Below are 24984 nucleotides of genomic sequence, written 5' to 3'. Positions count from 1 at the left end.
TGGCAAGTCTCTATATCACCAAATTGATGTACAAAATGTAAAATGAAAAACTGATGTAATTACTTTTTTAAACAAACATATGGCTAAATGCTTTTAAAAACTGAAAAAGTAATAGCCTATCACCAATCAGCTCAACACTGGCAGATTTGTGTTCAAATATCAGTTATTGGTATCTGCCACAAAATTCCTAAATTAACCACCTCTTAGAGTGCTGTACCAAGTTTTTGCCAAATCGGACCAAAACGGTGAGAAATGTGAACCATTACATTTGAACTACTGCTTACTGAAAGTAGTGCACTGAAAGACAAGGCATCACTACTGCTGGGTATGCATGCAGAAATAAGAGTGCAACTCTCAAGGTTTTTATGAATTAGGAACATGATAGCGACAGACTGGCTTTAGATGATGATTTATTTTTGGCATTATGAAGCATTATCACACAGGTGAAGCAGCTGTAAGTCGATACAACTGGCATATGGGACAGAGGAGACTAAATCTACAGAACTGTGCCAGAATGTTCTATGAACAATAGCGCTATTAGCCACAAACAAACAAAAAAGCAGATAATCATGCACTTGTTAAAATAGTTTGTGGTTTGAAACTAACCTTAAACCTGTGTAAGTATTACATATTTAAGAGTGCATCTTACCACCAAGTCCCAGTTGTTCAGTTCTAGAAGTGTGATCGCCTCTGCAATATTGTCAATACCGGTACATGCCTGAAACAAAAGGAAAATGCAAATGGGTTCCAATACACACTAATAAAATGCACATTTTGAAAAAATACAAAGAAGAAACTAAATTTAAAGAATGAAATTAAAGAAATGGAGAGAGTCAAATCTAAAATGAAAGTTTCTCTGTCAGTCATTCAACACAAGTAAATGTACATTTTTTAAATTACAATATATTGTTTTGTGCTATAAATGGGTTAAAATGGAAAGTATGAAATAGATTTTTCTTTATATTTTTTAATATTTATATTAAAGTGTAACTATTTATATCAGTTATGCCTACCATAAAAACTTTTAATAATATGATGTCCTGATGAAATAAATCTATATTAGGCTATATAGATCTGTAGAACTAGAAAATAATGAGCCATTATATCAAACACAGTTGAAAGCTATTTGATCATTAAATGAAGCTTAACATTGTCTTTGTGTTTGTTTTTGAGTTGCTACATTATGCAATAGACTGGCATGTCTTACGGTCAATATTAGTTAAAAAAAAAAAAAAAAATGATCAGCTAGACTGTAGTATTACCTGACAATTATGGTGTTTGCCTGACAAGACACATCTATGGCAAGTGCTACAGGAAGCGTGGGGTGAAAAGTCACCCGAGTATCTGGACAAACTGATAGCTAGAATGCCAAGGATCTGCAAAGCTGTCATTGCTGCATGTGGAGGATTTTTGGATGAGAACTCTGTAGTTTAAGAAGTTCTGAATTTTTTTTACAATTTGTAATGTTAATTTTTCATGTTATTAATGTCCTGACTATATATTGTGATCAGTTGAATGCCACTTTGGTGAATAAAAGTACCAATTTCTTTTCATAAGAGCAAAAACTACATTGTTCCAAACTTTTGGCCATCAGTGTATAGACAGAGAGACAGACAGACAAGACAGACAGACAGACAGTTTTTCCCACAGGATTTTGTGAGACTGTGGTGGGTGGACCTTGGACCCTCTAGGGGGGTAAGGGGGCATGCTCAACCGTAAGAAAATGTTGTACATTTCTAAGTTAAATGCATCAATCTGGTGCACTTTAAGAGCAAACTTAAGAGGCTATAGAGTTATGAGTTATGCTCTTGAAAACAATTTTGTGCTCTAGTAGTAATTTAATCATAAATAGTAATGACATGGCGAAAAAGTCACATCCACAAAGCATGGTAAACGAGATGGAGTTTAACACAGTTCACAAATGGTCAAAACACAAAATTCTCTTAAGGGTCTTAAACAGTGGGTCCGCGGTGGTACCGCACAACAAGTCACAACATAATAAATCTCAAAATTTAAAATAACCTCCCTCTTTGACACGTTAGTGTTTAGTTGTCAGGTAATCGTCACTGGATTTCAAATTAAGTGAAAATCCCCTCATGCGTGATCACTATCAAATCAAATCAAATCACTTTATTGTCACACGACCACATACAAAAGTCCAACAGTGGGTGAAATTCTTGTGTTCAGTTCCGAGCAACACTGCAGTCATGACAGTGATTAGACATATACCAATTTACAATAAACATCAGATTTACGCAACAGAATTTACATATTTAAATGTACACATAATTACACAACACAGTAATAATAATAATATACAATGTACAGTAAACAATACACACAATGTAGAATAAACATACACATAATATAGAATACACATACACATAATATAGAATACACATACACATAATATAGAATACGCATACAATAAAATACAAAAATAAAAAGTATATAAAGTGTATAAAAACAAAATATATACAGTAGGTTGTATTGTAAAGAGAATATAATTTATGATTGTCCAGTGTAAGATTAATAAAGTACAGTGCTGATTATTGATCATGAGAGATCAAGCGTTCAAAAGTCTGATTGCTTGGGGGAAGAAGCTGTCATGTAGCTGGCTGGTGCGGGTCCTGATGCTGCGAAACCGCCTGCCTGATGGTAGAAGTGAGAGCAGCCCATGGCTCGGGTGGCTGGAGTCTCTGATGATCCTCAAAGCTTTTTTATCCACACACCGCCTGTTATACATGTCCTGGAGGGAGGGAAGCTCACCTCTGATGAGGTGTCTGGCAGTTTGCACCACCCTTTGCAGGGCTTTGCGGTTGAGGGCAGTGCTATTGCAGATCCCTGCTGTACATCCTTGCTGAACAGACCAGCTAAAACCATCCACACTTTTTACACTTTTTAGCTGGTCAGGCTGGCAGGCCAGCTAAGACCATCCTGACCAGCCAAGACCATCCTGACCAGCTAAGATCAGCATGACCAGCCTGACCATCTAAGCCCAGCTAAGACCAGCCTGTCCAGCTAAAAAAATGGTTCACAACCCCTTTAAAACCAGCCTGACCCTGAGGAGGACCTCCAGGTAGATCTTAGCATTCCCCTCTGGAAAAGCGGCAGGCCTGGATGGCTTTGGCTGTGAATTTTACAAGGCGTTTCATGGAAAAATTGTCCCTCTCATGTTAAAAATGTTGAAATAAGAGGCTCCACAGTTCACTCTATGAAGCTAATATTTATTTGCTCTTAAAGAAAGGAAAAGTAGAGACTGACCCTGCAAGCTACAGGCCAATCGCACTTCTGAATTGTGACCAGAAGGTGATAAGGTTTTGGCCACAAAATTAGGAAGGCAAATCTCAACAATCATACATCCTGATCAGACTGGATTTATACACGGTAAATTCACATTTAGTTATGTTTGTCTGCTTTTGAATACATTATATTCGAGTCATCACAAGGACACGCATCTGCTATCTTATCTCTCAACGCCCAGAAGGCATTCGATCATATCGAATGGCCCTATATGCTAGAGACGTTAAAACAATTTGGGTTTAGGGTGAATTTTGTAGACTGGCTTAAAATAATTTACTCAAAACCAGTATCTTTTATTCTGACTAATACTGATGAATCCCACCCTTTTGATCTGCAGCGCAGTGTGAGACAGGGTGATCCCCTTTCTCCCCTGCTGTTTGATATTGCTTTAGAACATCTTGCAAAAGAAATCAAGGGTCACTGAGGTATCCATGGTGTAAAATTTGGTAATTTGCAGACGATCTATTAATTTGTTTAAGTTTTCTCCCTGTGTGACAGATGTGGTACTACAGAAGGATCACGGTCACATATTGGAGTGACATATTTAACTGTCTTTCCAAACAATGTTGAATAAATATTCAGCCTGATTGTAATCTGGCTATTTTTGGTTGTTCTGACAGTACACATTACAAGCCAATTTTTAGAGCAGGCATGTTTGCAGCTAAACTTTTTATATTAATGAATTGGAAGTCTCCACTGTCCCCATCTTTCAGGTGGTGGCTCAATGAAATGCTTTCTATTTCTAAGATGGAACAGATATGCTTTAACAAAGGGACTTCACAAAACTACTTCTTGAAGGTGTGGAAACCATTTTTGATATTGCTTGATGAGACATGAATATTTACTTTGACTTATTTTGGGTAGTTTATTTTATTATAATAATTAATACACTGTTTAATTCGCCATGGTTCCATTGTATTCATGCAATACTCTTCTATCAATTCAGGCTTAAGTCAATTATCTAACATGTAATGATATTAATAATGCATGTTGCTTACCTTAAAAGTAAGGGGCTCATTTGTGAATGAAGTGTGGTGTCTAGAAGGGATCCAGGAGATTACAGGAGACTTAAATCACTGTACTCCAACCAGATTAAAACAGAGCATTACACTAAAGAGGTTTCATTATCACAATAGAGAATTCATGTGAATGGCAAAATAAGTCATTTAACATTTTAGCACAAACTTTTTTTTTTTTTAAATAGAAAAGTAAACAATAAACCAAAAAATCTTTTCATTTAAATCATTTGAAAAATAAAAAAAAGAGCAGCTATACAACAACCCTGAGTGGTTTACAAAAATACAACATAAAATGTTTATAAAACAAATAACTTTAAAAAACAACAAAAAAAACACTGTTTTGACGGCATTACATCCGCTTGTCAAGCTTCCGGATCATGTTTTAAAAGCCTCTTTTTTTAACCGTGTTTATTGGTACCATGTCTTTTGTGAGGTGAAATGTTACTGAATCTGTGATTTCTCTGCCGTTTGGAACCTTTCGCGTATGGTGTAACACTGGCAAAGGCATCCAAAATAGTTTTTTGCTTTGGACAAAAGATCTGGAAAAAAAATCTGGAATTCAGATCAGGCTTTGCACTCTTCATACAAAGATTTGTGGTTCCGACTTAAATGATCAAACAAATTGGTCATGTTGCCTCGAGTCGTGGCAACAATTGCAAGGCACTCTTGATAAAGTACCTGTTTTTGGTCAACATCCTGTCTGTAGCTGAAATATTTCCATATAACTGATGATGCACTTCTTTTTGCAACCAAATTCTCAATTTCTGTCTTTTTTGCCTGTTCCTTGCTCATCATTTCATCATAAATCGAGTAGAGTAAATTACATAATATCAGACAGATATAATGCTAGTTTTCCTTTTGAAAAAAAAAAGATATATATTGTAGACTGATATATGTTTACCTTACCACATCGCACGTTCTGCGATGTGACTATTGCGGATGCACACATCACGATGTTGATGCTGAAACGATATATCATGCAGCCCTAATATATAAATCGCAATATCCAATCACATCGGCAACCCCCAGGCAGAGGGATCTGTGAATATTGTTCTTTCGTGATTTTTCACTGAAAATGAAATTAATTTAAAAAACTTAAATCAAATACATTTCTAAATTCAAATTACACTCCAAACAACAAAAAAAGCAATTAAAATAACGAAGTGATAAAAACAAAACTATCACATCAATATTTAGTTGAGCCTCCTTTAGCAGAAAAAACAGCCTCTAGATGCTTCCTATAGCCTGTAATGAGTGTCTGGATTCTGGATGAAGGTATTTTGGACCATTCCTCCTTGCAAAACATCTCCAGTTCAGTTAGGTTTGATGTTTGCCGAGCATGGACAGCCCGCTTCAAATCACCCCACAGATTTTCAGTGATATTCAGGTCTGGGGAATGGGATGGCCATTCCAGAACATTGTACTTGTTCCTCTGCATAAATGCCAGATTAGATTTTGAGCAGTGCTTTGGGTCGTTGTCTTGTTGAAATATCCAGCCCCGGCGTAACTTCAACTTTGTGACTGATTCCTCTACATTATTCTCAAGTATCTGCAGATATTGAGTGGAATCAATGCGACCCTCAACTTTAACAAGATTCCCAGCAATGGCCACACAGCCCCACAGCATGATTGAACCTCCACCATTTTACTGTGGGTAGCAAGTGTTTGTCTTGGAACGTGGTGTTATTTTGCCACCATGCATAACGCCCCTTGTTATAACCAAATAACTCCATCTTTGTTTCATCAGTCCACAGCACCTTCTTCCAAAATGAAGCTGGCTTGTCCAAATGTGCGTTTGCTTACCTCAAGCGACTCTGTTTGTGGCGTGTGTGCAGAAAAGGCTCCTTCCGTATCACTCTACCGTACAGCTTCTCCTTGTGCAAAGTGCGCTGAATTGTTGAACGATGCACAGTGACACCATCTGCAGCAAGATGATGTTGTAGGTCTTTGGAGGTGGTCTGTTTTTGACTGTTCTCACCATCCTTCGTCTTTGCCTCTCCGATATTTTACTTGGCCTGCCACTTCTGGCCTTAACAAGAACTGTGCCTGTGGTCTTCCATTTCCTCACTATGTTCCTCACAGTGGACACTGACAGCTTAAATCTCTGCAATAGCTTTTTGTAGCCTTCCCCTAAACCATAATGTTGAACAATCTTTGTTTTCAGGTCATTTGAGAGTTGTTTTGAGGCCCCCCATGTTGCCACTCTTCAGAGGAGAGTGAAAGAACAACAACTTGCAATTGGCCACCTTACATACCCTTTCTCATGATTGGATGCAGCTGTCTATGAAGTTCAAGGCTTAATGAGCTCACCAAACCAATTGTGTTCTCCAATTAATCAGTGCTAGGTGGTTACAGGTATTCAAATCAACAAAATGACAAGGGTGCCCACATTTATGCACCTGTCTAATTTCGTTTTGATGCATATTGCACATTTTCTGTTAATCCAATGAACCTCATTTCACTACCAAAATATTACCGTGTCCTTCATGAAATTGCTGATCCAAACACCCAATTATTTATTGAAATTGTCAGGGGTGCCTAAACTTTTGCATCCGTCTGTATATATACACCTTTCCATTTACCATCAGGCAAGTAGGCCTATCTATCTAAACATGCAGGCAAAAAAGTACTTACACAAATGAAGACATAAACAATTATAAATGTTAAAAAAAATATTATAATGATGATAATAATTACTGAAATATAAAACATAGTTCGAAATGAATGCGTTTTTGTATTATTTTATGTTTTAATCAAAGATGTATAGGCTGCAGTGTTGTGGTCACAATTAACTGCTCTGTGGAAATAAAGTGAACTGAACTCAAAGCACCTCCTGAGCTGAGATGTCTGAGGTCATTTGCAGCACTCATAGATGATACTGTTCTTGTAAATACAAATTCAGAAGACAGAAACAAAGAAAAAGTGAGAACCTTTCACATGCACGCATTCCACAAGACTGCACCCCTCCGTATAAACAGCAAGTCATAAATGCGCACAGACGGCTTTTCTGTCATCTGTTCTTAATTTTATAAAGTGTGTTTCTTCAACTACGTGTCTGTGTGCCATGGGGCAAATTATTTGTAATATTAATTTGATAATAATAAGAGCCTAACAATAACAATAATAATTGAATACATTAATAGGAACACAAGCCAAATATCTTCTTGACATCATCAAAGGCATTAGTTATTGGCGATCACTCTGACCATCGTCGATCCCAGAAATCATCATCTATCGGCACAACCCTACTGTTTGGCCATAATGACCATTATGTTTGGAGGAAAAAGGGTGAGGCTTGTAAGCCAAAGAACACCATCCCAATGGTGAAGCATGGGGCTGGCAGCATCATGTTGTGGGGTTGCTTTCTACAGGAGGGACTTGCGCACTTCACAAAATAGATGGTATCATGAAGAGTGAATATTATGTGGATATACTGTAGCAACATCTCAAGACATCAGCCAGGAAGTTAAAGCTCGGTCGCAAATGGGTCTTCCAAATGGACAATGACCCCCAAGCATCCCTTAAAGGTTTTGGCAAAATAGCTTAAGGACCACAAAGCTATGACCTCAATCCAATAGAATATTTGTGGGCAGAACTGAAAAAGCATGTGCGAGCAAGGAGGACTTCAAATCTGACTCAGCAACTTATTGTGAAAAGCTTGTGGAAGGCAAGCCAAAACGTTTGACCTAAGTTAAACAATTTAAAGGCAATGCTACAAAATACTAATAAAGTGTATGTAAACTCCTTGAGAATGTGATGAAAAAAATTTATTATTATTTCTACTATTATCCTGACATTTCAAATTCTTAAAATAAAGTAGTGATCCTAACTGACCGAAGACCTATGGCAATGTTTTCTTAAGATTAAATGTATTTGGCTAATGTGTATGCAAACTTCTGACTTCAACTCTAAAAGAGTCGCTTAAGTGTTCACGTATTTTTAAAGATGTCGTTCCTTAAGTGATCCTTGTGCGGGAGGCACATCCCGCCATCAGATCAGCACAAGAGCTGCATTCTCAATCTGGGCAGTGACCACACAGAATCCGCTCTCATGGAGACTGACTGACCTCACTGCGAGGGCATGAGTCTCAAGATGATTCGCTCGTGAATCACCCTTGTTCCGAGGGACGATTCAGCCTCCTGCGCCCTCCCACACACTTCTTCTGTGAGAGCAGAGGGATCACAGAGGCACGGCGGGGCCGCAAGTTCGAGCAGGATGAATTTGAGGTGGTCCTCATGCCAGCACATGCCCCGCGAGTCCCTCAATCTCCATGTAACACATCTATGCCGATACATTATCTGGCACTCCATAGAGTGCACAGCCTCATCTCGTTCACTGGTTCTGACACTGGGGATGATGATGATGTCACGTCTCTCACTACTCATATGAGTGGTCAGTGGATGATGCTACCACTCCTTCCTCCAGCGAGGGCAAGGAGCGTGTGCGTGTCACTGACAAGGAGATGCTGCCCGGTGAGTAGCAAGGTGTGGAACTCACGCCACATTTAACTTTCTAAGCCATGTCAACTAACATCCACCATGGCTGGTTGAGCATACTCAGTGGCGGGCAAAACTGGTTCAGCACTCTATGTGATGACGGTGCTCAAAGTCTTTCAAATGGATGAACAAGGCTACTATCCAGAGACATTCAAAGAGCTCTGCACTGCTACGGATTTAGTCCTGCGAAAGTCACTGCACAGGTCAATGGTAAGTCAATGAGCAACCTGGTGTTTTGGGATCGTCACATCTGACTGACCCTCAAGAAAATACGTGACATGGGAAAAGCCGCTTTATTTGATCCTCCGGTGTCTCCAGCCAGCCTTTTCGAAGGCTCTGTGAAATAGAATTGCTGAGCGCTACGTAACGACTCAGTAACAATCGCAGGCTATGAGAGATTTTATGCAAAACGGAGCAGTACTTCATCACAATCGCCTCGCTCCCACTCTGTCTCAGACCAGCGTCCGGATAAAACCCCCCCACCAGATGCCTCCGCACCGCCAATACAGGCAGCTTTTTAGCTTTGTGTTAAGGGGAAGTGTAAGTCCTTCATTTCAGTCTGTCACTGGCTCCCTGCAGGTTCAAGAAATGTATCAATGTGGCGCTCGCCAAACTGAAAATGGTCAGTGTTTTGAATTACCTCAGCAATTAGTTAATACTAGCCAAACAGAGGCACTACTGAGCGAACACGGAGACTTGCTTTGTCATATGGAAAATCTGGTCTAATGCCAACTGGGTGAAAAACACACTTTTCTCCAGCCAGTAAATCTCCTTTTAAGGAGTACATACATTCGCACCTCATGAACGAGCACATACAGACCATTCTTCGGTGTCTGTTTCAGTTAAAAAAAAAAATTATAATTTACCACTGAAGACATTTCATGTGCATCACGGTAACTCATCACTGTCTGTCTGCTCTAGCACCATAGACAGCGCCAGCCTTCTACCAATAGGGTGTTATGTTGGGTCAAGTTTTCAGAAAGAAAGTGCTGATCACAAATGCATCAAACACAGGTTGGGGCGCAGTATGTAATGCACGCCTGTCTTTTGACACATGGAAACTGGTGTGAAACAGCCATGACATGTCAACCGCCTAGAGCTACTGGCTGTCTTTCTAGCTTTGAGAGCTTTTCATTCCGATATTGTAAATCACCACATCTGATTCGTTCAGACAACACAACAGTAGTGGCATATATATGTCGCCATGACGCGCTGGGCCACGTATGACAAGCATAATGCAAGTTTCCACCGGTGCACCTCCATTCTGTCATCAGCAAAGTCTGACTGGACATGGACACAGTTCTGTTAATTGCACCGAAATGGCCCAATCAGTCCTGGTTTCTGGAGATAGTAGAATTACTGGACGGGCCTCCATGGGAAATACCACTGAGGAGGGATCTACTCTCTCAGGTGCAAGTCACCATATGGCATCCCAAGCCCAAGCTGTGGAACCTGCATAAGCGGCCCCTGAACAGAGCACTTTAAACGCACCAGAACTGACGCATTCAGTCATGAACACCATTTTACAGGCCAGAGCGCCGTCCACAAGACGACTCTATGCACTAAAATGGAATGTGTTCACTGATTGGTATCTTTCAGGGCTAATAAAGGACCAATAAACTGCCCCATACATGAAATTCTAATTTTTCTTCAAGAGTGATTAGACGCAGGACTCACTCCATCAACGCTCAAAGTTTATGTGGCGACCATGTCTGCATATCACGCACCTGAAGCTGGCGCCACGATAGGGAGACATGATTTAATCATAAAATTCCTTAGGAGCAAGATGATTAAATCCATGTCGGCCAGATACAGTCCCGGCTTGGGACCCAACTTTGGTCCTAAATGTGCTCACAAGGCCCACCTTAGAGCCTTTGGACTCTTGATTTGATTTGCACATTCTCTCCATTAAGACCGCACTGCTGGTTCTGGCCTCAGTAAAACTGGTCGGTGACTTACATGCACTATCAATTGACAGTTCATGTCTGGAGTTTGGCCCCAGTCTTTAAAAAGCCACTGTCAAACCCAGGAAAGGCTATGTACCCAAGGTCCTAACCACGACCATCAAAGCGCAGGTGGTTCACCTTCAGGCCTTCTTCCCTCCTCCATTTAATTCAGATGAGGAACAATCATTGTATTGCTATGCCCTGTGCGGGCACTTCATGCATATGTTGGGCATACTTTCCAGTTCAGACTGAATGCTCTTATATGTTATGGAGGATGTGCAAAATAAATGTCCATCTCCAAGCAAAGCCGCTCTCACTGGACTATTATGCAATTACCCTGGCTTATGAGTCGCAGGGTAAGACTTCCCCAATTGGTGTTAAAGAACACTCAACTAGAGGCATGGCCTCCGCATGGGCTTGGAAGAATGGTGTGTCCTTACAAGACATATGTTTTGCTGCAGGATGGTCCTCTGCAAGGTTTTACAACCAAGACGTAACATCTCTTTTTTCACAAGTCCTCTATGTTTAGAGCACTTGCTATTTATTAGCCAAATATATATATACACTTGTAACCTTCCCTTTAAGTGTGGGCTCCCCATCATTTGCACAACCACCTGCAGTCAGGGCATTATAATTTACCATAAAGTTACAAGCACTTTCATTATAAATAAACTCCCTTCCCGAATGGGTTAATAAGGAGTTAATTCATACTATATGACACTAGTTCATATATTCATTATGAGTGCTCTCCTCCTTGCCAACACTCATTGATCACTCATTGTGGCATACTCAAGTTGGTCGCCCTACCACAAGACTGCGGCACCATGTTTCCTCTCTGGTAAGTTATGTTGTGTAGTGCGGCGTGATGGGATTCTGTTCCCCATATGCGTAGCTATGCAATGTCAAATGTACGGAGTCGTAAGGGAACGTTTCGGTTACGTAGGTAACCTTGGTTCCCTGAGACGAAGGGAATGAGATATTGCGAACGCTAGCCGCACTACAAGACTCTGAGTTCTTGAGGCATGAGCGATGCGCTCCTTGTTCTCAGTCAGAAACCCTGAGGAAATTGTGTCTGTGCACCTGTTTTTAAAGCGGACAGTTTCACGTCAAAACCAGCAGGGCTCAAACACCATAGCCAATATTAGAATATTGGCATTATTGTAGAGAGGTTTCAACTAGGTTATGTATGAAGGCACTCCCCATATGCGTGGCTACGCAATGTCTCGTTCCCTTCGTCTCAGGGACCGAGCCGTTTTCTGAGTGGAAATCATGGTTTTGATACAATTAACCATGGTTTTATAACAGTAATACTGTAGTTTCTATATAGTAACCATGATTTTACTATATATTGTAACCACAACAGTAACCATGTTTATATTGTGGTTACTATGATTTTACTACAAATGCCATGGTTAAACTATGGTTACTGTTGTAATACAATGACTGTTATTTAAGGGCAAACATGTTGAAGTGTTTACCAAATAGATTATTCTTTGGATTTGGCAGTAACATTTTTTTTAACAAAGCAAATACTGATCCATACCGAAACAGTGACACTTAAACCGTGATACAAACCAAACTGGGAACAATTTGAACCGTTACACCCCTAGTATGAATATATATATATATATATATATATATATATATATATATATATATATATATATATATACACATACACACACACACACAGTATTTATAGTCGGACATTGGACATTTTTTGTTTAGTGACTTCTTAAACACTTTTTCTCACAGCATAAAACCAAAACACCTGGTCCCAGTACTTATAAAATTACTCAAAAAGCAAACAAACAGATAAACACGTGTTTTTGTTGAGTGTGACAGCTGACGGCAGTGTAGAAAACAACCTCGGACAGCGTAAAAAAACCAGAACAACCGGTGCGACCAAGAAATAAACAAACTCAAACGAGACACAGACACCAAAAGTGTACAGTCATCTGACAGCTTCAGTTCAGACAGTGGCCATTACAGGAATATAAAAAGAAAGATCAGGCTTCAGATGCCAGTTCTGTAATGCGTGATGGTCCCAAATATACAGATTTTATTCAAAATATATGTTCAGCTGTTTACAGTCACTTCGTCCGGTTGTGCTTTCCAGGCTAAATTTCAATAATTCAAACAAAGCCGATAATAATGCTGAATAATTCAAACAAAGCCAATGACAGATGATTGTCTCGAGTCATGTCAACAAAAACGTGTGTCTTCAATAACCGTTATCGGGCCAGAACTCAGTAGCCATAAGAACAGTCCTAATCTGAACATCCAGATTTTATGAAATCATAGATGGTGTTTATTTCGACGAGAAAACTCACCTGAAAGTCGGCCAGTATCATTTCTCTGTCCATGTTGCTGTCGGAGGCCATTGCAGGGAGAAGCTAACGACTCATGTAAAATACCCCAAAAATATCAACCTCCGATTTCAAAAGAGCAGCAGGGGACACGGCTTATCAATGTACGGCGAGTAACTGAGGTATAAACGCTGCTCTTCGGGCCGTATTGTCAGTCTTTTGTGAAATTCTGTTTTTCTGTTATCGTCACTTTGCTGGTCTGGATCGGCGTTCAAAGCAACAGAAACATTTTACGGCTGCCGTAAGGAAGTGTCATAAACTGTCGCGACACTCGCACGGTTAGAAGGGAGCTGTTTTTTTTTAAAGGAGCAGCAAGGCCTTTAGTTTCAAAAACGTAAAAAAATTGAGCGTTTGTTGTTCAGCACAAATATTTTTGAGCTCTGTTTGCAAAGTTCCTTGACTTCCTTCATTTATTGCTTTAAAGCGATTGAACAAAACTGAGTCATCTCAGGCTGGTTTTAGCAGGGTTTTTTGTTTTTCAGAGCAAGAGTAGATGTTAATTTCTAAGGAAATAAATATTATTTAGCTGTGCTGGAGTCATTTATTTTAATGAATAAACAAAACAATGAGGTTGTGAAATATTGAAAGTTTGCTTTTGGACAGCATTTGTGGCATGATATACCAGAAAAAATAAATTATATATATATATATATATATATATATATATATATATATATATATAGGCCCACACACACACTGGCGGCCAAACGTTTGGAATAATGTACAGAGTTTGCACTTATGGAAAGGAATTTGTAATTGTATTCACCAAAATTACATTCAACTGATCAGAATGTATTGGGACATTAATAACATGACAAATTACTATTACAATTTGAAGAAAAAATTCTCATCAAAAAAATCCTCCATGCACAGCAATGACAGCTTTGCAGATCCTTTGCATTCTAGCTGTCATTTTGTCCAGATACTCAGCTGACATTTCACCCCACACTTCCTGTAGCACTTGACATAAATGTGGCTGTCATGTTGGGCACTTCTCACACACCTTACAGTCTAGTTGATCCAACAAAAGCTCAATAGGGTTAAGATCCACTACACTCTTTTCCAATTATCTGTTGTCCAATGTCTTTATTTCTTTGCCCACTCTAACCATTTCATTTTGTTTTTCTGTTTCAAAAGTGGCTTTTTCTTTCCAGTTCTTCCCATAAGGCCTGCACCCCTGAGTCTCCTCTTTACTTTTGTACATGAAACTGGATTTGAGTGGGTAGAATTCAATGAAACTGTCAGCTGAGGACATGTGAGGTGTCTATTTCTCAAACTAGAACCTCTGATGTACTTATGCGCTTGTTTAGTTGTACATCTGGCCTTCCACATCTCTTTCTGTCCTTGGGAGAGCCAGTTGTCCTATGTCTTTGAAGACTGTAGTGTTCACCTTTGTATGAAATCTTTAGTGTGTTGGCAATTTGAAGCATTGTATAGCCTTCATTCCTCAAAACAATGATTGGCTGACCCCCCCACACACACACACACACGCACACATTTCAAAATGTTAGATTGTGGCACATGGTTAGTGTTCATGATGTTTCTGACCATCACTTCTGCTCTTTATCATCTCACATCAGCCTTCACTTGTCTGTCTAATGAGAAGTCAAATAAAAAAATCAACCTTTGAATTAATGTACATATTAAATGTAAAATGTTGCCAGGATAGAACAGTGTATTTTTATGAAGAAAAAAAAAACAACAACAAACTGTACACAGAAAAATAACTGTATAGCACTGCGTTGTGGGTTATAATGGTGAAATACCCATAAGCCTTTGCACTTGAATAACCGTGCTGCATTCGGGCTACAAAAAAAAAAACATGTTAAAAAGTTTTTTATTCAGACTTAATAGAAGTCTTAGTTTAATTAGTGTTGTTGATTTGTTATCAATAGTTGTATTTTGTTTGAAGTCACCATTGATTAGTGTTCTCCTGAACTGGCACCTTGGACCTTCTTTATTATTAAATTGTGATCTTCCAGCCAGTCAATTTTTGTTTAAGTATAACACAAGTTGTTGCACTGTGCTACTCGGAAGACAAAATCTATAAGGTCAGACTGATTATTTGACCCTACCTTGCAGATGGCACTATTAAGGTCAATAATGATGGATTACACATAAAAACATAAAAGTATTTCTCCAAAACTGTGTCAGCAAATTGAGTGTTTAATGTTTTTGATGAATTTACAGCTTAACTCAATAATTAGCAAGACACAGAGAAATCAACTTTTTGCATACAAAACGCAACAATGGCGACAATTAACAAACATTCTTTTTTTTAAAACATTAAAGCTGAACATTAAAATACATGTAACAACAACAAAATCAATGTCAAAATAAACCAGTAAATAGTAAAAAATCTAAGTAATTTCTTAATTCAGCAGTGCATGCTGGGAGCAGCTGTTAATTTCAACAACAGTAGTATGTAATTTGACTTCTGTATGCTGCTAAATTACAGTCATATACTGTATCTGTAAAAACAGTATCTAGCTCTTAATTTCAGCAACAGCAAGACAGTTAATTTTTCAGTAACATGCTGGCAACCCTGCTGCCTGTTCTTTATTGTTTTTTGACGTGAAAATCTTTAACAGTGCAGTCTTCCTGGTACTGAGTCATCTTTCCTAGTTCTCCGATTACTGTGCGATCTCTACAAGTAAGCTAATAAAATAATTTTAACTCAAATCATGTCCAAGTAGGCCTAGTCTTGTAATAAGCTGGATAATGAGCAGTCAGATGGTCATTAAAAAATAAACACCTAGCTCAGATAATTCAGGCTATACAAGAACCCTCAACTTGTTTATCCGGGAATGGGTTTATTTTGCAAAAACAACCAACCGACTGTACATTATCACCTAGGCCTACTTACTAACCTTTTCTGTGTAAAGTTCTATCAAATTTTACAACTTTGTTCCCATGGCAACAACACCCTAAAACGATAGTAAAAGTGACGATGCAAACAACTTTACAGATAAAGTTTTAACAGAAAACGTAATTAATATAGGCCTAGATGCTTATAATAAAATTATCAGATTCGTATTTCTGGCTTTAAGCCCTCCCAAATTGGCCCCATTCACTTTCATTGTAAGTGCCTTATTGTAACCTCGATTTGTAAACATGAGTGAGAGAGTCGAAATTATTTTTTGTGGTAATCAGCAAATGCCAGTTTAACTTGTATTGAACCCGGAATATAGCCTATACAACATGGATCGTTGGAAGGTTGCATTTCTGTACAAGTTCACATGACCTCACACTCTTTTGCCAGACTAGGCTATTTTACAAAAGTCTTCATTAGTAACTTGAAAACATTTTACTTCAAGAATACGTTTGAGGAGAAAGAAATAATATAGCCTTCACTGCAAAGCCTTTCCATGCGAATTTGGGGAGGAATGTTTAACATGGCACAATCGGTGAGAAAGCAGAATGTGCATCATTTTCTCAGCCTCTTCCTCCCCAGCATTACCGTTGAGTCCCGCCTCACTCCGCGTCTGTTAGTAAAAGTGGGCGGAAGTGTCGGTCCTTTATTTCAAAAACGGAGTGATGTCAAACAACAGCGGCAGATTATTTGACAAAGTCAGCTGTCTTCCAACCAGCGTATTCAACGCCCATAAACCAGTTGAAAGATTAAGAGGATATGCATCGAAGCCCGGGACCTAACCATTCTCCAGGTAGTGGATACAGTGTTCCATTTTAAATTGTCTATTATGCGATTATGACGTAGTCCATCATCGGCTGAATCGTCACTGTGTAACAGCAACTTAATGCGCGAGCTACCTCAACGAATGAACATCTATAGATATCCATGCCTGCAGTTTGAAATGATTCACTGAGCGGCGTTTGAAACTGTTCTCTTTTTGCAGACTGGGACCGCTTTTAAGATTATTTAAATCCATGTCATTTGTATATTGCCGCCTGGTCGGCGGAAGAGTGGCAGTTATCTTGTTTTTTTGGATGTTGACAACAAACGTGCCAACTTCGTATTTGACGTTTCATATTCAAGGATTTTCCCCGTTGAAAATGGGCGGGAAGTTGCATAAAACTTTCAACACAGCCTTGTAAACGCTTTGGATGGATATATCTCTCGCCGAATAACAGTCTGCTCCCTCTATTTATCTGTTTCAGAGTGCTTATCTGTTTGGAGACAGCGATAGCGGCTTGAAATGACAACAACATCTGCTAATGCCACGAAATGATCGCGGTTCTGCAGCCCACTGCACCTGCATATAGTTAAAATCAAAGGACTCATGAAAGGGCACTGCATGGAGACAAGTTTGAGTCTCCGGACCGCGGGCCGCGGTACTGCTTTTTGCTGTAATGGATCTCCGAAGTGCACGAATTTGAGATAATTTGTTCCAGAACGATTCGTGTTTTTGTTTTCATCACGAGAAAAGCGAGACGTTCATATCTACCGCCTCCAAACCAACAGTCGTTGCGCTTGAGAGCTTTTTTCCTATTTTACTTCTTGTCCAACTTATTTGTCTTATATGGGTTCGTTAGAATAAAAAGTCTTTTTTTTTGTTTCGCCGATATTTTCATTACACCAGTAATAGCCTATCTTGACCGAAACCATAACAGCGTTATGTCATGCACGAACACGGGGAGGAACTGCTCACATAAATGATATAAAATAGTTTGTTTCGTTTGTTTAGACTTTCCTACAACCGATTCATGTTTATATATATATGCTATATTTGATAGAGATGGCGTGACATCCCTGTTTTCTGCGCTGGTTCGAACAGCTTCAGAGGGAGATATTATTGTGGGCGGACCTTGGCTCTTCTCCAACGTATATTTTTTAGGGGGCTGGAGGATCGGACCATTTACTACAGCTTCGTAGTACTTCTCGTCATCATCAAGATTTTTTCCATATAAACCATCGGACATTTTTTAAAGGCAGAATCAGAGATCTGAATTATTCTACCTCTTCCATTGCATTTCGTCAGGATATAATGGCCGAGGCCACAGCTATAGATAGGTTGAGCACCGCAGCTGCGAGAGGAGATCTAAAGGAAATTGAGACGATATTGCAATGCAACGTGAACGTTAATGAGAGGAACAAGTTCGGCAGGACACCATTGCAGGTTAGAATCACAAACCGATTAACTGCTTTCCTATATAACGGCATATGGGAGTACACTTTGTAGCTTTCCACATCATGTGTATTGGTTATTATGCATTTTAAGCGCATTAGATATAAAAAACAAAACAATGCCTATTATGCAAGATGCATCAGCCTCAAGAATTTGCCGTCGATTTGCCGTTCTCCTTCTCGCTGCCACTGCAAGCACTGGCTTGGTAAATGTAGGCTACATATAACTATAATCCAAGGTTATTTTATAAGATGCATGTACACCACAAGTATCCACCTGTTACAAATTAGGCCTACTATATGTCATTATGCCAACAAATTAGATTGCTCAATGGTAGACATCCTTTCACTGATACATAAATTATTTAATTGTGGAAACTAAACAAAAACGATTATAATTTAAACCTTAGTCATCCCACGAGCTATATGGGATTTGACATTGTAGTTTTTGGCAGAAATGTTTTACACTTGCATTTGTTCAAGGACAATTTAGATATATAGAAATTATTTCAGAAACAGCCTTAAAAAGACAGGTCTAACAGCAAATTTAAATATAATCCTATATATATATGCCTATATATATGTATATGTATAGCTAATTAGGATATAAGGCCCAAAGCGTTTGTAGATGCTTATGTTTATTACTTCTTTTATGGGGACACATACAACTCTCGTATGGTTAACAAATAGACTTAAAATCTTAAGCCAATGGATAATACAAAATATTAAAACATTTAAAACAAACAGAAGGCTGTTGGACTGATGCTAAGCACAATATAGCCAATACTTAATTTACTCGGTTTCATTTCGGTCAGCACGATATATTCATCTGTTGTTGTTAGAAAAAAAATACATTAAGCCTTCACGTGGTAACCTCATTTTGAGTATAGCTACATATTTGTAAAAAGGTCCTAGAGGAATAAAACATATCAAACAAATCTTATCAAACCTACAGAATAGGTCTTAAGGGTGTTAGTATTTATAGGCACAAAAAAGTGTCTGCCCTTATACCTTAGACATTAGCTAGATTTTATTTTTTACTGAGAGTGTTTGTGTCATATTCACACAAAATCCTCGCTTAGCTTCAGAATGAGTGATAGTTTCAGGTCACTGGGTAATCCCCATTCTCGAGGTTGTAGCCGTAGCCTATCAATTGGTGTAATATATATAATGCTGCATACGCCTTATTCAAATCAGCCTTATTAAAATGATATTAAAATATTTGTGTGATTTGGTTAACTTTCTCGTAAAACTTCCATAAACACACACCCGATGTGTGGGATTTTTCCTGGTAATTTAGATTATAGCAGCAGAGTTTAGTATGTCATAAATTAGGAGAGCCTTATCTGCTCCAAATTAGCTATAATAGCTATACTGTTTGTTTATATATATATATATATATATTTAACGTTACTTCTGACAAATAATAGAGTTATTAATGCAAAATGTAAAGAAATTCACACGTTCACTCGAAATTATCCTAAAGCATATAACGCCAATATTTTGGACCCTAACAACCAGCCACAATTATATAAATAATAGGTGCGCATTCTCAGAATTATGCTAATTGTTGCCACATGCAGTAAAAAGTAGCCTTCACGATTATTTTAGACATTCACACCCATATAATGCCTAATAATGTATATGAATGTTATTTCCATGCACACTTTTACTCAGATTTGTCCTGCTTATTATGTAACACAACAATTTGACCAATACTTTATATAACGTTTTCTATATAATAAGACGCAAATTGAACACATGATGATTTGTGTTTGGGTTCTCATCTCAGGTGATGAAACTTGGCTGCCCTCCCATAGCGGAGGCGTTGCTTGGAGCAAGCGCGGACCCAAACGCGCGCGACCCCATCGGAGGACTTACCATCAGTCACGATGCCGCGCGAGACGGATATCTGGACACTTTACAGGTGCTTGTGCAGAATGGTGCTGATGTCAATCTCATTGATAACAACGGCAACCTGCCTCTGCATCTGGCGGCGCGGGAAGGACACCTGGATGTTGTGCAGTACCTCGTATCTCATTGCAAAAAGCCTTTTCTGCCTAATGCAAAAGGCTGCACCCCTCGTGACCTGGCTCTTATGCACAAAAAACACAGAACTGTGGAGTGGTTAGATAGTATTGCACCGTCAGAATCCAGCTAGAGAACAAGAGTATGCTATGGGCCATTGTGATTTATTTTATAACAAGAGGTAGCACATAAAAGCTGAGCAAACTACCTCTTATTGCAGTGTAAAATAGGCTATTGGAAATCGGGCTCAGGGGCATGTCTTTTTGTGAAGAACAAATAACATTTCATTTAGCATTAGGCTACATGTAATTCACATGAACTTTTTTAAGTTAAAAAAAAATGCTTTTTAATTGGCTGAACTGCTTTTATTTTTAGGTCTCTGACATTGAAATATTCCTCCTTTTGATAAATATTTTTCTGGTTAAAAGTCAAATACTCCCACATTTTAGATTTGTAGATAATTTCTTTCACTAACTTTCAATATTACATTTCAGCAAAGCACAACATATATGTCCTTAACGTCCTGTTTTATAACAAAAAAAATGTCAATATTGTTGATCGATTATTTTTATGGATCTGCTTAAAGAAAAATGTACATCTCCTTTTATTGAAGTAATTGCACTATATATATATATATATATATATATATATATATATATATATATATATATATATATATATATATATATATATATATATACACTTAACATTCCCTGACTGCTCCGTTGTTGTTTTATTTTTATTTTTATTATTTTTTTTTGTCTAGTTTTATGACAACAAACTTGCACTTTTGCTTGTAATTACTGCATTTTTAACATTTTATCAGGCGTTTACTGTGATTTTTTTTTCTGGTCTCATTGAATATATTAAATCTTTATAAAATAACCAAAGACAGCTGTAAAACAGTTTCACTATGTTTTCATGATGTTGTGTGTTTAACTCTGGCCTCGTGTAGATAAAATACGGGTAGGCCTAGAAAACATTTATGAGATTGTATTAAAATATTGACTTAAATGAAATATTTGATTGGACATTGATAAATGCTGTTTGATGTTGTCAAATGTTTAAAACAGACCATTAAAACGCCGTGATGTTGGTGGCATTTTTGTCTAAAGTGTTTCGTTGAAACATTTGGATCAGCTTAAAAGTTGTTGGTAAAGAGGTCTGTCATTCCCCTATTCGCACACTTAGGCTATAGGCTATATTTGACAAACAGTTTCAACTTTCATACTAAAAATGAAATTAAATCAATGCAAGTTTTTTGTTATTTATTTAAAGCCTACTGATAATCGCATTTCTCACAGCTTTTAATATATTTTATTAAATAGATAGTCTACATCTAATCTCCCAGCTAAGCTACATAAATGCATGCACAATGAAATCCAAAAAAGGACAGTAACATCCAAATGCATCATGTGAGCACATTATTTCCGCGCTCTCCAACGGTCTCGCCGTAATCTAAAACAAATATTTTGACGTGTGGTGTGTGGCAGTCATTCATTTTAATACAAGACCACAACCTGGAGAGAGTGGACAAGTTTTAACAGCGAACCCATTTGAATAATGTGCCACGATATTTTGAATATGTAGGCTAATGCGCTTTTATTTTATAGCTCGTGCGTCGAAATCAAATACTTGAATTGTTATCATTGATTGTTTACATATTTGAAAAGGAGAGAGAGAGAGTAAATTATAATATGGTGACTCTGTATGAGGGTTTTCATTGCCGAGCAGGCAAAAGCTGCAGCGCAGATCCGTTAGATCGGTGGGAGGAAACAGCAGCCCGGTGCGCGGTGCCAAGATTTTCAAATTTAGGCGCTTTCAGTGTAAAAACGCTCATGTTTTTCCTCCAAACTCACTATGCAAGAGAATAAGAGACGTTTTATTTTTTAGACCACGTTTTCCGTTTTCATAACGCTATTTTCATGTTTATGGAGATGTCATAAACTGATCTTCCTGGTTGCGCGGCTTAAAACAGGATGCGTAAATCTTCTAGAAACGTGTGATTGCGTTGTTATTTTCACCCTTTATTTTCAAATGTGACAGGTATTCATTCATCTCTTGACATGCAGGCCTGTATGTCGGCTATCATCGATGAAAAAAGGTAAACAAAACGTCTAAATGTCGATAATCTCTGATAGAAAAATACATGTTTGGGCATGTCCTTGGTCAGTTTAGCACCCATATAAAGGAACAAATGTGCTTATTGGGACAATTTTTGTGGGTTCGTTTAAAAAAAAAAACAAGGCATGGGTAGCCTATAATTAGAATGTAAAACATTGGATGTGTACTATATCATTATATTGATAAATTATAAAAATGCCAAAGGCAAATTCGACTTAATTTAGACACGATTTAGAAGTAAGTATTTTTATAAGGTGCCACATTGTATACTGACTCGTTTGCAATATGCGGCAGTCTTTTTGGAATTGTCTTTAAACATAAGTAGCCTATTTTTTTAGCATGTAGCCTCGCTACATTGTCAGCTAGCTTGTGATGATTTGTGACATATTTGACATATTGTTGATAGAGTGTTCCATGTCCTTCACGCTGTTATTAGTAGCTATTATTGTAGCTAAATCAAAATAATGAAGATTTTGTAATTTTAGTTTGGAGGACAGAATTCACAAACAAATTATATTGTTAGACAGTTAAGAAAACATTCAAGACCAGTACAGAAAACAAGCAATAACAAGCCCTGTGTAATTGGATAATTGGATGTTTGACTCAAAACCTTATACACTGAACAAAATGTTAACTCAAAATGAATGTGCGTCATATGGTTTAATTCAAGTCAGAAATATTATTTAAGATCACTCAATCAATCTGAATACATTAGGTCTCTCTCACACACACACACACACACACACACACACACACACACACACACACACACACACACACAAATCGATTTTTAAGGTTTAGTTCAGTAGAAATAGTTCCTTGAGGTAACAATGGGAGGTTACCACATTTACAGTGTAGATATGGAGACATCTGTGACAGCTATCCCCAGTCTCCCCATATGCTGCTGAAATAACAAATGCAGATCAATTTGTGACATATTTGGTATATATTTGTGTCATGTCCTTCACGCTTAGAAAAATATCATAATTTCTCTTTCTTTAACATGGGTGTAGAGGTCATTACAACTGACCTTTCAAGGGAGTTTGATTGAGCTGTTTGTCCCTAAGTTTTTGTTTTTTATTTTTTTATAACATTTATATAAAGTAGCTTAATTGGACTTATGTAGATTTTGTAATTCGACTAAGAGGTCAATATAGGCTTACAGTAAAATATCAAAATACATTTCTAAACAGGTAAAAATAAGAACATTTAAGAGGCCTGTCATGTTATTTTATTTATTTGTTTCATTAATCCAGAACAGGTCACGCAGAAAGACAAAAAAAGTTTTTTTTCTCACCCTACTACAAGGCAGTTCTATTTAATTTGAAAGGAGACATCATGGAGTGTCATGTGGCAAACATTTCACAAACATTTTACACAGCCTGAGTTGAGAAGTTATCATGCATTTTTGGTGTCTCTGTTTAATTGCTCAACAGCCGTATTTTGCTCTGTCCCAGTGCTCTCCGTGAATGTCAAAATAGTTCCCCTCACACCAACTTAATTTGATTAAAAAAAAAAAAGTCTTGTTTGTCATCTAAAGAACATTCCATTCGTCCAAAATGCATTGGTATTTATTTCTAAGCATATATCGGAATGTTTACATTTTATGTGAATGAAACATAATAAATTTAAAGTGTTCGCATGAATGGGATTATTGCAATTTAAAAAAGGTATGTTCCTGGTTCAATACAAGTTAAGCACAACCAACAGCATTTTAAGCAGAATGTTGATTACCCCAGAAAATAATTCAGACTCATCCCTTACTGTAACCACAATAATCATGGTTACAGTAAGGCAATTATAATGCAATTATAATTACAATGGAAGTCCATGGGGCCAGATCATAAACATGAAAATACACACTATTTCAAAAGTATAGCCACAAGATGTAACACTATATATGTTAACATAATATTAGATTGATTATTGATTTACAAATATCATGGCAACAAAGTCGTAATATTGGATAACTTAACCCTGATAAGTTAAGTGAATTTATCACACTAAAATCATGTTAACATGTATAATGTTTATGTCTTGCTGTATTTTTTAAATAGTGTGTATGCTAATGTTTATGGTCTGGCCCCATTCACTTCCATTTTAAGTGTCTTACTTTAACCAAGTATATATATATATATATATATATATATATATATATATATATATATATATATATATATATATATATATTTGGGAAGGACTGCTGTGGCTTTTGCTTCACATTTTCTATTTGTGGTTGCAATGACTGACAGCACAGAACTCAATTCAAGGGCAGCTTCCTTCCACATTTTGCACAGGCAGTGGGATGTGACACAAATATGGTAATCCTAGTTTTTCTATGAATAAACCTATGAGTGTGTGTGTGCGTGTGTATGTGTGAGCTTGTACTTATCACTTTGTGGGGACCAAATGTCACATTTTTGACATTGTGGGGACAATTTGTTGTCCCCATGAGGAAAACAGCTTATAAATCAAACTAAATTATGTTTTTTGAAAATGTAAAATGCAGACAGTTTTCTGTTAAGGTTAGGTTTAGGGGATATAATATATAGGTTTTTACAGTATAAAAATAATTATGTCTATGGAAAGTCCCCATAAAACATGGAAACACAT

General features: G+C 37.7%; 2 protein-coding genes across 4 annotated transcripts in view; one reads left to right on the top strand and one right to left on the bottom strand.

Moving 5' to 3' along the window:
- The window catches only part of LOC127620993 (FAS-associated factor 1-like), a 101723-nt gene extending 88373 nt beyond the window's left edge, over positions 1–13350 (bottom strand). For both annotated transcript variants that reach the window (XM_052094386.1, XM_052094387.1), the window contains exons 1-2: positions 13098–13350; positions 650–718 (exon numbers count right to left, since the gene is read on the bottom strand). In XM_052094386.1, coding sequence (XP_051950346.1) covers positions 650–718; positions 13098–13148 — 120 coding nt within the window. In that variant the 5' untranslated portion in view covers positions 13149–13350. The remainder of the gene's footprint in view (positions 1–649; positions 719–13097) is intronic.
- Positions 13351–16655: 3305 nt separating this feature from the next.
- Positions 16656–20863, top strand: cdkn2c (cyclin-dependent kinase inhibitor 2C (p18, inhibits CDK4)). Of its 2 annotated transcripts, XM_052094687.1 has the most exons (3): positions 16656–16798; positions 17253–18211; positions 20012–20863. In XM_052094687.1, the coding sequence occupies exons 2-3, from the start codon at positions 18080–18082 to the stop codon at positions 20378–20380; spliced, it is 501 nt and encodes a 166-aa protein (XP_051950647.1). In that variant the 5' UTR covers positions 16656–16798; positions 17253–18079; the 3' UTR covers positions 20381–20863. The 2 variants fall into 2 exon arrangements, with proteins under 2 accessions (XP_051950647.1, XP_051950646.1); XM_052094686.1 differs by having other exon boundaries at positions 16678–18211.
- Positions 20864–24984: the final 4121 nt, after the last annotated feature.

This window comes from Xyrauchen texanus, chromosome 27, assembly GCF_025860055.1.
Source record: "Xyrauchen texanus isolate HMW12.3.18 chromosome 27, RBS_HiC_50CHRs, whole genome shotgun sequence".
Classification (NCBI taxonomy): domain Eukaryota; kingdom Metazoa; phylum Chordata; class Actinopteri; order Cypriniformes; family Catostomidae; genus Xyrauchen; species Xyrauchen texanus.
This window is presented reverse-complemented; position numbering and strand designations above follow the sequence as displayed.